This window comes from Hippoglossus hippoglossus, chromosome 21 (genome assembly GCF_009819705.1).
Source record: "Hippoglossus hippoglossus isolate fHipHip1 chromosome 21, fHipHip1.pri, whole genome shotgun sequence".
NCBI lineage: Eukaryota > Metazoa > Chordata > Actinopteri > Pleuronectiformes > Pleuronectidae > Hippoglossus > Hippoglossus hippoglossus.
Genome location: NC_047171.1, coordinates 16,939,852 through 16,953,420, shown reverse-complemented (window position 1 = coordinate 16,953,420; position 13,569 = coordinate 16,939,852). Strand labels below are relative to the sequence as shown.

Genomic DNA, 13,569 nt, shown 5'->3' with positions numbered 1-13,569 from the left:
TGAATGTGAAGTGATAGATAAATAAAAAAAAGCTCCCAGACAAACAAAGACGAGAGTTGGAACCTTGCATACCGCCTTTCAGCATCTGAGCAGCTCACTTGTTCAAGTAAACAAAATACACCACAAAAGATATTAGGGTATACAGTACAAACCACACACCAGCCTACACACACGGAGGCACAAACACACACATCCTCGCGCGCTGAATGCAAGATATTCCGAGAGGCGCAGAGGCGAGGAGCGGAAGGAAGGGAGCGTAGAAAGAAAGGAGAGAGCCGGGCTGAGCGAGAGAGAGGGAGAGAAGAAGCGCATCCTGGGATGCAGAAAGCCGAATCCAGTGAGATAAGAGTTAATGTATCCCCCACCGCTCCTTACTCCCTCCCGTTTGGCTCTCTCTTTCTTCCTCCCTCCATCCATCCCTCCCTCCCGCCCTCCCTCCGCCTCCTCCCCCCGTTCTCTTTGAGGGATGAATAATAACTGCTGCTCTGAGATTTCCTCACTCGTTTTTCAAAGTGCAGAACGGAGATGGGGAAGGTCTGCCCGGCCCCGGTTGCGCGCACACACACACAAAAGCGCAGACACACAGTGAAGCACACACAGACGCACGCACGCACTGTCTTGTTCTCCCTGCTTGCCTGGAGCAGGGAAATCAGATCTCCTCCAGAGAAAGGCGGGGGCTTAGGCGCTGTAGGGAGCCCATACAAAAATCCCCTGCAAGCACGTATAGGCCCATACACACCGCAAAACCCACACGCAGTATCGGGGGGAAACTAAGAATAACTAGGAGGATGCAAGCTGCCTCCTGGAGTGACAGGGTGAACTCAAGGTTACAGACACATTACTGGTTCAAGTCCCGCCGCCAGGGCCAATCTATCCACGCTGAAGCACTTCTCTGCAAGGCATATTACACTGATTGCTCTAAGGCAATAGCTCTCCTCCAGCCTGGAGTCTTTCCTTAGAGGGCTTTAAGACAAAGCATGCGAGAGAAGAGAGGGAAAAAAAGGGACACTAAATGAGGATGGCAGTTTCTCCCTGCTCAGTGTCAAAAAAGGGGAAAAAGAGGAGGGTGTTAATGGAGAGCAAAAAGTCCTCGTAAAAGACGAGCAGGCTGTCCAGGAGGAGCACTTGCTCATCAAGCCACAGAAATCAGCAGCGAGGCTCCGACAAGAGGGTTTATTTATGCAAACAGGCGTACAAGCACGCTCAGTAGGAATCTAGACAAGCCTTGTAAACAAACACACACCCACACCATAAAGCACACAGGGGAGGCGATGTGAGAAGCAGACTGTGAAAACTCTAGTCGTGCCCGGGCAGCGGTTACACACACACACACACACACACACACTGAGGGGAGAGTGGCGGAGAAAGAAGGAGTAGCAGAGAGAGGAGAAGGAGGAGGTATACGTGGTCAGGTGCGAGTGTCTGGTGCTACTTTTGTGCTCCCAAATGAGGGGAAGTAAATGAGGAAGAGCGAAAGAGAGGGAGCGAAAGAGAGTGAGAAAGAGAGAGAGGGATGTGTGGCAAAATGATGTATAATGACTCGTCCATGCATGTGTGTAAGAGCGCGTCGAGGAAAAGTAGGAGCGCTTTCCCATTTCAATTCGCAACAGCTGGTGTCGAATTAACACATTTACCAGTGTGCATTTGGAACAGATTAAAATTGAGTGTGGCGTGTGTGGCGTGTGTGTGCGTGCGTGCGTTTGTGTGTGTGTGTGTGTGTGTGAGGAAGCAGATGAAGGCCCATGATGGTGTTTGTGTGTAGGAGTGTCTGTGTATTAACGCAATGGATCAGGGCAGGGAGAAATGGCAGAGAGAGAAAGAGAGAGAGAGAGGTGGTGGGGGGGGGGATGCAGAGCAAGCTGTGGAACGAGAGAGAGAGAGAAAGAGAGAGAGGGAGAGGGAGAGCTCTACCCAACGGCTTTAGCTGCTGCCCTGGGCCGTCTCTCTAAGCCCTGTTTAGGAGGCTTTGGAGCTCAGATAGAAATAATCCCCCACTCAGACACACACACACACACACACACACACACACACACACACACACACACACACACACACACACACACACACACACACACACACACACACACACACACACACACACACACACACACACACACACACACACACACGGCATGTACACACAAACTGCAGCACACACACATATACAAACACATGGGAATGCTCATGGACAGACACGCAAAAGAACACACTCAAGTTGAGGCGGACAAACAAGTGCGCAGGCAGGCACACGCACACACGGCAACAAGCAGAGACAGCACATTCGCCTTGACACGAAGCCAACCACCCACCTCCACACACGCACCCACACTCACACACACAGCGACACACACACTAAGGCTGTCTGCTGTGCGCCGCTTCCACACGGCAGAGCAGAGCGACATCGGCACGGCACCGTGACAAACACTTTACACACTCCAGCACTCAGCAGAGGGGAGGGAAGGAAGGAGGGAGAGATGGAGAAAGAGGGGAGGAGAAGGCGGGGGAGGATATGAGCCGGTGGGAGGGAGGGAGGCGAGTGAGTCAGGGAAGGGGTAAGAGGGAGGGGAGGCTAACAAATTAATAGGAGCCGGAGATGTATACAGCCAGCGCTGCTGAGCCGGAGAGGACGGGGAGGAGGGGGAGAGGGAAGGGGTGGAGGCGGTGGTGGTGGAGGACGACGACGAGAGAGCAATTCATTCCCGTTTTCTCCTCGTTCGCTCTCTGGAGAAAGGCAAAGCGGAGCGGAGCTGAGCGAGCGAGCGAGAGCTTGTTTGCTCAAGAGAGGGAGAGAGAGAGAGAGCGAGGGCTTTGTGTGGCAGAGGATAGGAGAAGTGGTGGAGGAAGAGGAGGAGGAGGAAGAGGTGGGGAGCTGACATGAAAAACACAGAAGGAGAAAGACGACAAGCCCACGCTAGGAGGAGTGGAAATAAAAGGATTGTAAGAAACATATGTGAGCGTAACACGAGGGATAGAGGAAGAGAAAGTGACATTAATGAAGGGAAGGAAGGAAAGAAAGGGGGGGGAGTGAGGACAGGGAGGGGAAGGAAGAGAGGGCGTTTTGGGGTTAGCGCAGGATGCAGTTTGTCATCTTCATCAGCCGACAGCCAGGGCATGGGATGGAGAGAGGGGGGTGGGAGGCTGGAATGGATGGAGAGGTGAAGGAGGAGGAGGAGGGGGGGTGAGAGAGCGTGAGGATAAGGTGAGGAGGGAGGGGGTGCAGTGTTTGAGCAGCGCCTTTGAAAGACGTTGACCCTGTAATTGACCTGTGTCTCCGCCTACATCGCCGTGGCGACAAGCAGAGCCGCCGCAGCTAATCACTTAGTAACCCTGACCTGTCAATCACACCGGTTTCAACATGGGGAAGGGGAGGGAGGACGGAGGGAGCGGTGGCAAATGAAAGCAGGAGGGAGACGGGGAGAGGGAGAGGGAGGAAGGGAGTAATAACAGCACCGGGGGTTATCGTTTACTGGACCACTCGCCTCCTCACACCAGCCCCCAGTTGATGAGGCCCTGGGTGAAAAAAAAAGGCAATAAAATGCTCCGTACTTCCAATACTCAGGCACCGGCACACGAAATCTCCTTAAGTGTTTATGCTGCTAAAGAGAGAGAGAGCGTGAAGCTTTGTGAGGGTTCAGATAAGAGCGAGAGAGAGAGAGAGAGAGAGAGAGAGAGAGAGAGAGAGAGAGAGGGGAGGATGGGAAAAGCAGAGCAGGGAGAAAGGGGGGAGGGAGAGGGTGACAGCTGAGAGAAGATAATACAGCGGAGCGAAGCCAACATGCAAATAAAATGAGAGCGCGGAGTTTATGTCCCGTGCAGGCGTGCGAGTGTGTTACCTGTTGATGAGGGGAAAGATTGACACCAGCAGGTAAACGGAGGGATACCACTTCAATGGCTTGATCTCCTCAGCCAACGAAACCTGGAGGAAAGAGAACTGAAGAGTGACTCATGTGAAGAATTTTTACATTAACAACGATGTTTTGTTGTCTCTCACACACACACACACACACACACACACACACACACACACACACACACACACACACAGTCTGTGTCTTAACTGGAGGATCAGTGCACTGAGGAAAACAACAAAGGCCAATTAAGACATAATAAAATATTAACCTGCTGATAATACGCAATATCCACACAGTTATGGGCAGAAACGCAGATTCCAATTAAACTGGAAGCCAATACTTTGCCGTTATGTGAACGGAATGAATTCAATATCTTGTGGACGAGCAGAGAGCCGGCGGGTGGGCAGGGAGGGAGACAGATAGATGTGGCAGCAGCTAAAAGTCGACGAGAGAGAGAGAGAGAGAGAGAGAGAGAGAGAGAGAGAGAGAGAGAGAGAGAGAGAGAGAGAGGCTGGCGGTGGAGAGCTTTTACAAGCCGTTATCTAATTCCCCGGAGAGGAGGACTCTTGCGTCCGGAAGAGGCTGAGAAGAGCGGCCCCTGGATCGATTTTCTGCGCTGTGCTGTTTTTTCTCTCCCCCCCAACCCTTCTCCCTCCCCTAGGCTAGGACGCAGTAGCCGAGCCAGCGCAAAGCCTTTTCCTTCTCTCCCTCCCTCCCTCCCTCCCTCCTTCACACACACACACACACACACACACACACACACACACACACACACACACACACACACACACACACACACACACACACACACACACACACACACACACACACACACACACACACACACACAGATGTGTATACACATACACACAGCCGGAGCCAAGAGGCAGGCCCACAAGCTCTGGTCTCTACCCCCACATGCTAGAAATTAATTACTCACCAGAAAGACCCTGAGGCGTGCAAGCTCTAACGCAGGCATTTTAAACAATTCAAATGAAAATCACGAGAGACCCCCGGTGGTATTGTATCTCTATGTGTGTGTGCCTACTGGCGTAAGTGTGTGTGTGTGTGTGGGTACGGAATATATGAGCCAAGTTTCCACTGTGTAACGAATGCAGGCTTTGCGTGATCAACTGATAAGAGCCTCTTCCTATTTGACAACTTAGCATAACTCAGACACTACGCTTGGACCTGTTCTTTTCTATAATTATCGAAAGTTCTGACGTCACCGGACATGTCAAGATCTACCTATTATCTCAAGTGTGTGTGTGTGTGTTTTATTACGTGCACCTCGGGAGGACTGCCTCACGGTCAAGAGAGAAAAAGAGTAAGCAGGGACCTTGAAGGATGCTGGGGAAAGACGGGAGGTTTGTGGTGGGTGGGGGGTGAGCTCTTTTGCGGGGGAATGAAAGGTTCCAGAAATTGGGTTTCAGAGAACGCACGGAGACGTGTAATCTCAGACAAAATTTAGGTGAGGTGTAGAGGCAGGCATTCCAGGAATTTCGCTTCGCAAGAGGCAGGATGTGGAATAGCGGAGAAGGAGGAGGAGGAGGAGGAGGAGGAGGAGGAAGAGCCTCGTGTTTTTAATTACAGTCCTCCCGTGTCAGAGGCCCCTGCGCTGCTCGGGAAGCAGAAGGGAATGAAACCGTAATTATTTGCTGCGGGCACACCAGTCCTAACATTCATGGTGCATGCTAGATTACAGACAGTTTAAGAGAGCGACCCATCCCATCCACCCAGCACTGAGCTCGCACTCATCTCAAGAGATAAATCTGTTCTAAAAATAACAGCATCAGGTTTCCCAGACGCACGTGAGCACCAAATTAAAGGGCTTTTGAAAGGTTTTCCGAAGTGAAATTCAAGGACTTTTCATATCTCTATGAGACATGGCGCAAGATCATTTTCATCACTGTGATCATCTTCATCTGCTTCAGCCGCTGTATCCATCGCAGGGTTTTTCTCATGTGATTTGTTGATTCTTTTCAGGAAAAATGTTGATAGTGTATTAGTAAATTATAATGTTGTATGTGATATTGTTTAGACAACTTTCCATCTTAGTTTTTAAGCCAACATTCATTAAAAATCCTTAAAGTGCTAATAAAACTATTTTAAACTAGAATGGCACTCAGTAGAGTTTATACCTTCACCAAGTCCCCTTAAATTAAATCAGGCAGCACCAAACTTCACACAGTGATATAAATCCTTCACCTTATGTGCCAGATTTCTTTCATCAAGATCCAATTATCCCCGGGGGAAAGAGTGGAAATGTAAAAAACAGAAACACCCAAACCTTATGTTAGAGAACCAAGAAGAAAATTCTGCCCTCTGATCTGGATCCACAGCAGCATTGCCTGGCCTCTTCCCTTACCCATACTACATCCTTCCACCAAGTTTCATGATAATCTGTCATGTAGTGTTTGTGTAAACTTAAAAAAAAAAACACAAATGGACTTTGGCGGAGGTAAAAATGTAATACTTTTACTGCCTAATGAGTTTTCTTAAACCCAAAAAGATTTTCAGGGACAATCAAAACCCGAAAGCAACCAGAAGTATCGCTGATTATCCAGCAGCTGCAGAGTCCATCCCTACAAAAGAAGCTGGATGTGTTTTGACGAAGCCATGTGTCGTCATTAAGAGCTCTTGACAAACCAAACTGTCCTTGCAGCTTATTCTTTAGGATGTTGGTGACATGTAAAATCAGAATACAGTGGATACACAAGTGCAGAGGTAATGCTCAACAAGATACAAGGTTGCGTATGCAAGTACACGCACACGCGCACACACACATCTCACAACTCAAGGCAAGGCTTGTGTGGCTCGGTAAACAAACACCCCGGGAAGATAACGAACAACAGGCTCGCTGTTTGCTTAGGCAGCTTTGTTGCTACCCGACAGGACTGAGTGGCTGTGTGTGCAGTTGTGCAAATGTGTTTAAAGGTGTGTGTGTGTGTGTGTGTGTGTGTGTGTGTGTGTGTGTGTGTGTGTGTTTACATATCACTCTACAGTTGTGTGGACAAATTTTGGATTGACACCAGCATTGTGTGGACATTTTGACCAGTCCTCACAACTTTAAAGGGCTGTTTGATGGTCAAGACATAAGGTTTAGGAGTTTTGATTCGGTCTACGCATTGATTTGTGATGGATAAGGCTGGGGTTAGGCATTATGTCAATGAGTGTCCTCACAACTATAGAAAGAGTGTGTGTCTGTCTAACTTAAATACCCTCTTCTGTACATCCCCTCGCTGACCGGTGCTGCTGCGAAGATCTTGTGATGCTCACTGGATGCATGTGGTCATGCGTGAAGACAAACAAATCGCTCAAGAAACACACAGATGTGTTACAACCATGTGACTGACGGCCCCGATAACTGTCGAAACAAGTTATGTACGTCATGGCTGCAGCCAGATACACGCAGATACATATTGAGTGAGGGGGATGGTGCAAGCTGAGTCAGGGAGAGAGGGGAGGAGAATAAAAAAGATCAAGAATGGCGAACGTAGCGAACTAGAAGTGACAGCACAAAACATGAGAGGTGTGCATGTGTATGTGTGCATGTGTATGTGTGCATGGGTGTGTGCGAGTCACAGTAGAGGAGAACATGTGAGGGCAGACGGACAGAATTTGAGGAAGAAAATGGAAATCACCAGAGCCAGTGGTCTTTAGACGCCCAGCAGGAATCATTTTCTCTCGTTTTCTCTCACACACACACACACACACACACACACACACACACACACACACACACACACACACACACACACACACACACACACACACACACACACACACACACACACACACACACACACACACACACACACACACACACACAGGAACCAGTGGTCGCTTGCTTGGCAAGCACAATCAGGGAGGCTGTTGTTGTTTCAAAGCATCGCAGCGCGTGCATAAACTCTCCTAAATATTCATGTCCATGAACCTGGCTTGCTGCTTTATTCATGCTGGGTATGAGAACAAGAGTTAGAGAGAGAGGAAGGGAGTGAGGGAAAAAAGAAAGAGGGGAAAGAGTCTGTAAAGTGAAAGGCTAGAAAGAAAAAACGATTGAAAAGAGGAGAGCAACTGGGAAAGAGAAATACAAGGAAAGAGGGGACATTAAAACCACTGCCGACTTATTTACACTCTGTGCAACACATAGCAATTAGCCTATATGAACGGTGGGTTTGTGTTGCAGCTACTACTGTCATGGTTGAGGGTTACGCCAGTTCAGTGTGCAGTGATTACATCTGCCACTTAGGGGCAGCATCTACATAACCTTAACCCTAACCTGCCCTCCACGCCTCACCCTGCAGGGCTGAGGAGCGGCAGCAGAGCAGAGGAGACAGTGAGCAGGTAACTCAAGGCGGATCAGCGAGGGATTGCTGCTATTACATATTAAACTTTTCAGGAGTCGTGCTGCAACACTGACCACCTCTGTGGGGGAAGCTATGATTAATTTTAACGATTTGGCATCTCCATAGCGATGCTTGAGCAAGTGAGGGTTTAGTGTCTTGCTGGAGGACACTTCAATGTCTGTAGCCAGGAGCCGAGTCGAAATAACATAACAAGAAGCTTTTGGTGAGAGAGAAGAACTACTTCCCAAAAAATCCTTCAAAGAGGTACTGAAAAAACTTAGCAATAAATTTAACTCCGGCCAATGAGGGCTGATAACTGTTGTAACTGCACAATGAACACATACAAATGCTTTCAAGCGCAACTGAGTTACAGGTACACGGAGAGGGCAGATTGTTGTGCTGAGGTCTACCCGCCTGTTAAGAACTGAATGCCCTTGATGGGAAGGTGCAAAGATAAAGTGGAAGCAACTGATGTTATGAATTCTGCTGAGAATGGCAAAAGCTTTATGGATGTTTTGATGGTCCAGCAATGGCACATGATTTCTGCTGGTTCTGCCAATGGCCAGTGCGACTATGACAGAAAGGTCAATGTGTTTCAATTTGATTGTGAGAGAGAGAGAGAGAGCGACAAAGAAATAGAGAGAGAAAAAACAGCGGGGCAAAGATCACTGCATACAGCTCTATGGCGTAAAACACTAAATTAGAGAACTTTTATGTTCATATGAGAATGTGTAAAAAATTCAGATTTTTTATTAAACTTTGGTGAGACAAATTAGACTATGGCAGGTCGCCACAGTCTAGGTCATTTATGGGAAACACTACAGTGTTTTGCGCTCCTCAGCGCAACACTGCAGCAGCATACCCAAAATTATGTTTTTCTTGCTTGTTACCTTTTCCCCTCCAACTCCTCACGTTTCTCAATCTCATCCCTTTAATAGAGCCGGTTCAAGGCCGGAATGATATACCTTTATTCTGCCTTGCCATTTCATAAAAAAGGTACAGAATGAGGGGGGGGGACTGGTGTTCTGGGGATAAGCTGGCAATGGTGGTAGTCGCCGCTGGATTGATGTCTGTGTAAAAGTGAGAGCCTTCATGGCGGGAGACAGAGGCTGTTGTGTTACACGTCACGCCTCCGATTCCTTAACACTGGTATGTTATCTAAACATCACACCCTGTGGCGGCATTTTGATGGCTCTGTTTGGTTCGGTGTAAACAAGCAGAGCCGACATAATGAAGGGTCTTCTTGTCTTCACGTTGTTCTTATTTTTCCTCCTCTGTTCACTGTTAATTAAGTAACGCTAGGAACATGTGCGTAAGTGCATACCCACATTTATATACGCGCTCAAGCACACACACATGAAGAGAGTCAAGAGGGCAAATTTCTCCCTGCTGGGTTTGACACCTACCCAGCGTGACCGCAAGAGCTAATCCTGCACACAGTTTAATCCTCACGCTCCGTGTGTGTGTGTGTCTGGTGTGTGTATATGTGAGTGTGTGTGTTGAGAAATGTGATGATCAGACAGGCCATTACCTTTCGTCTCTCCCTCTCTGGGTTGAAGGTTCCCAACCATGACTGCAACTGCTCAGAAAAGACAGAAAAAAAATGGAAAGAAAAGGTCAGGTCAGTTATTTTGGTCAAAATAAACAAATATGGAGAAATATAAAGAGAGTATATAGTTATATTTAATTTGGTATTCCCAAGGACTGGTCTTAGATTTAGAGGTCAGTGCCTGGAGCGACAAGCTGGAATAAGTATTACATTGGCTACGATCCCAACACTAAATCGTTCCAATTCTCCCTCAACCCTGCACAATTGTCTAATTCACAGCAGGGTGCAGAGTTGAGAGGCAGAAGGGAGCTCCCAACATTTCACAAAAGAGGGAACTGATCAGCTTTAAGTGCTCACAATATGACAGCAGAAAGAAGAAGGAGAGGCGGCGGGTGTGTAGAGAAAGGGGGAGAAAATTGTGTGAAAGCGTGAACGAAAAAGAAAAAAAGTGGAACAAACATGGCAGATCTGAAATCTCTGGAGACGACGTGGGAATACTTTCCGCTCTTCCTCTGACTCCCCTCTCAGGGGAACGCACGGAAAATGTCAACAGACACGAACAGGAACACACGCTCGCACACATGCACTCACACGCCCGTGCACAAGACGGGGATTTGTAATGGTGGGACAGAGGTGGCGGATAGAGGGGGGGAGGGGGAGGGGGGGTATGAAGCCAGAAGGTTTACGTAACCCAAGACATCACAGACAAAATCTCTGGAGGGCCTGCGTGAGCTTTACACGCACACGCACAATATGGCAGTGTAAACGACACGCACTAACAGCTCTGCTCTTCTGCTATTTATTAACTCAACGTTGCCATGGTTTCTGTGTGCTGATGTGATTGTCATTGTAAATCTATGTGTGACTACGTGGTGTGTTTGTGTGGCGCAAGAAAGGAAAACGGCCACAGCCATTTGGCCATTAGATCAAACTTGTTCCAGAGCGGCCCTTCGCTTTCCAGCTGAGCACCACGATCCATCAAAATCAACAAACACTGATAATAAGTGGCAATATCATTAGAGCTTCGGCCAGGTCTCAGGAGTGTGTGCCCAGCTTTTGTTGCAATCTTGCTCAAGCCGCGACACAGAAAAGCAAGCAATTCAGCCAGTTAAGTGTCGCGGCACGAGGCTTAGGGAGGGAAGGAGTCGGCATGTAAAAAAATCGCATCCGTAAAACAAACACACCACACTCTGAGACATCTATGTCTGCCATGATCATGACTCATTAACTTTCAAACCTCTCAAGTTACGACAAGCTCACACAGTCACTCAGAGGGTTTTACTGGTGTATGAGACGTGCACTCTCTAAACGGATTCCCACGCTACGGATTCGTTTCCACCCATGATCCTGCGATCCCCCTCTCTGACTCCGGAGAGCGGACAAACTTCTCCGTCCGGCTAACATCCTGCCTCTCCTCGCTCAACCGCCTCCTCTTTATCCCTTTCCTCGTTGCATCGCCACCTACCCTGCTTTCAAAGCTTTTTGAAATTCTTTCAAGTGAGACAGCCTGCAGCTGAAAAAGAGATAAGGCTTGAGCTCTTCATAAATATGATAGAGAAAGCAAAACGGCAGAGTGAAGGCGGAGAGAGGGAGACAGACGTGGAGGCTGAATGGAGAATAGGGGGGTAAAGGGAAAAATGAGAGGGGGAAGGAGTCAGAGACAGACGGAGAGATAAATGGAGTTCGAAAAGGAAAAAGAGGAGGAGGGTGAAAATGAGAAAGGTGGAGAACAGAGATACAGAGAGACAAGAGGAAGAGGAAGAGGGAGAGACGGCTGATTACGTGAGCTGAATGAGTTATGAGATGCGGGTTCAAAACCAGCTAAATTCATTCATCCTTTCTTTTTTATCACATTCATGATAAAGAGCTGAGTCCTCTCTTTTCCCCCTTCCCTTTAGCTACCTGCTTTCTGTCTCTGACGACGCCCGTCTGCAGCCCGGCTATCTGCAAAAATCTGTTTCACGGTCCCTGACGCTCAAACAGAGAATGTCAATGTTCACCACTTCATTCGGAGTGTGGCTTTAGCCTCGTTCTCTCTTCCTCTCTTTCTGTAATTGATTAATAATTTCAAAATCCCACACACACAGTGTTGCAACGCAAGTCTGCTGGTGGCCCCTCCAGTGGCTTTTTGGCTACATTGTGGTGGTGTAAGATCGGGGGGAATGGCAGCAATGTGAACTTCATGGAGTGCTGCCTCTGGGCTTCTGCTGAGCTCGGAGCCAACACTGGGAGATCAACTAATTGGTTAATTGATTTATCAGCAGATTAGTTGCTCTGGTCGACACTTAAGTGATTGAAATGTCAAAACAGTGAAAAGTATCCGTCACAAAAAAAAAAAGCGACGGTGAAATTCTTCAAAATGTCGAGAAAAAAAATCTATATAAAAATAAAAGGTAATGAGTTTAAGTTAAAGAAGCCACACTTTTACTTTGAACACACAAAATGTCAAAATATGAAAATAATTCATTTGAAAGGTAATAGATGATATTTACAGACATAGAATTATCATTTCCAAATTTGCTTCCACCCAGTGGCATGAAAGACGACATACAAACGTGTTATTACCTATGGTTATTACAGACAAAAAAGTAGATGATCTGAAATATCAGTGGCTTTAAAGATTGTTTAGGTTCATTAAGGTTTTAAATAAATCACTAGGTCAGCCATTACTCAAACGTTCTGCTGTAAATACGTATTGCAGTTCACAAACCAACTACCTGGTTCACCTTTGACCTACGTGTGTCTTGAAATTTACCTGAAATTTCAGTCGCTCAGACAACCTGTCTGTTTACATCTGGTTTGCTTATCTAAAGCGTATGTGTGTTTTGCCAGGTCACCATGATCATAAATGTCAGCAACAGTGGATTCTAATCAGTATCATTTGTGAGGATCTCCACTCGTTACTGTCATTTACTTATATGGCAACAGATGATAGAAAACATGAATTGTATTTTTTATATTTTAGTTCTCACCCTAGTGCCAACTGTAAAATGATATATCACACGTAAAATTATTTTGGAGACCATCCCTCCCAGGCATAGAAATGTAAAAACAGGCAAGTGGCAATGCTGTCTCAGCTTTCACTGATGTCAGTTTTCTAAAAGGTCACAATGCATTTGGATTCAGCTTAATTGCCACTGTGTTGGGTTGCCGCCGCTGCCCACTGGACGCAGGAGGATCACTTACCCTCTTATTGGCCACGCAGATGATCCTGGCGTAGCAGCAGATCATCAGAAAGATGAGGCAGAACAGCGGCACGTACCATCTGTGAAGCAAAGACAGAAGCAGGAAGTAAGATAACTGAGTGTTATCAAAAGATCAGACCATTGCTGTTGTTTCGTCTGTGATGGTTGTTTTTCTTTAGTCCTGTTTCAGGAACAGGAAGTTTGGAGAAGACCAAATGGAAATTTTGCTTTTGTAAAAGCAAAAAACACATGATTTGATGAAATTTCTAACCCACAAGTACAAGAGCCATACATCCTAATGCAGTCTATAACATAATGAAATGTAAAGGCATACCAGGTGTCTGGCCAAAGAGATCAGACCACAGAAAGTCATTAAATAAGATTCCCCCATCAGGATCATAACCTGAGGAGGCTATTGTTGTTAGATGTGATTTGTTCTAGACTGGGACAGCAGCTTGTTCTGATATGATGCTTCACTTTAATCGTTGTAACTCAGACATTAAAATAACTTTCTGTGCGGTTTTAAACATGAAACAACCCCCATATTTCTCTTGATGTTTCTAAAAACTCTTATTCTATTTTGGAAAAGTCCGATTGACACTAAACTAAACTGCGCATATAAATATTAACTGTAT

The 13,569-nt window shown here is 47.0% G+C and overlaps 1 protein-coding gene across 2 annotated transcripts in view; it reads right to left on the bottom strand.

The window, feature by feature from the left end:
* The window catches only part of si:dkey-100n23.5 (cyclic AMP receptor-like protein A), a 49,296-nt gene that overhangs the window by 19,367 nt on the left and 16,360 nt on the right, over positions 1-13,569 (bottom strand). For both annotated transcript variants that reach the window (XR_004612493.1, XM_034574086.1), the window contains exons 9-11: positions 12,936-13,014; positions 9,732-9,779; positions 3,834-3,916 (exon numbers count right to left, since the gene is read on the bottom strand). Coding sequence is in view for 1 of the 2 variants with exons in the window: in XM_034574086.1 (XP_034429977.1) it covers positions 3,834-3,916; positions 9,732-9,779; positions 12,936-13,014 (210 nt within the window). In the remaining variant the exon portion in view is untranslated. The remainder of the gene's footprint in view (positions 1-3,833; positions 3,917-9,731; positions 9,780-12,935; positions 13,015-13,569) is intronic.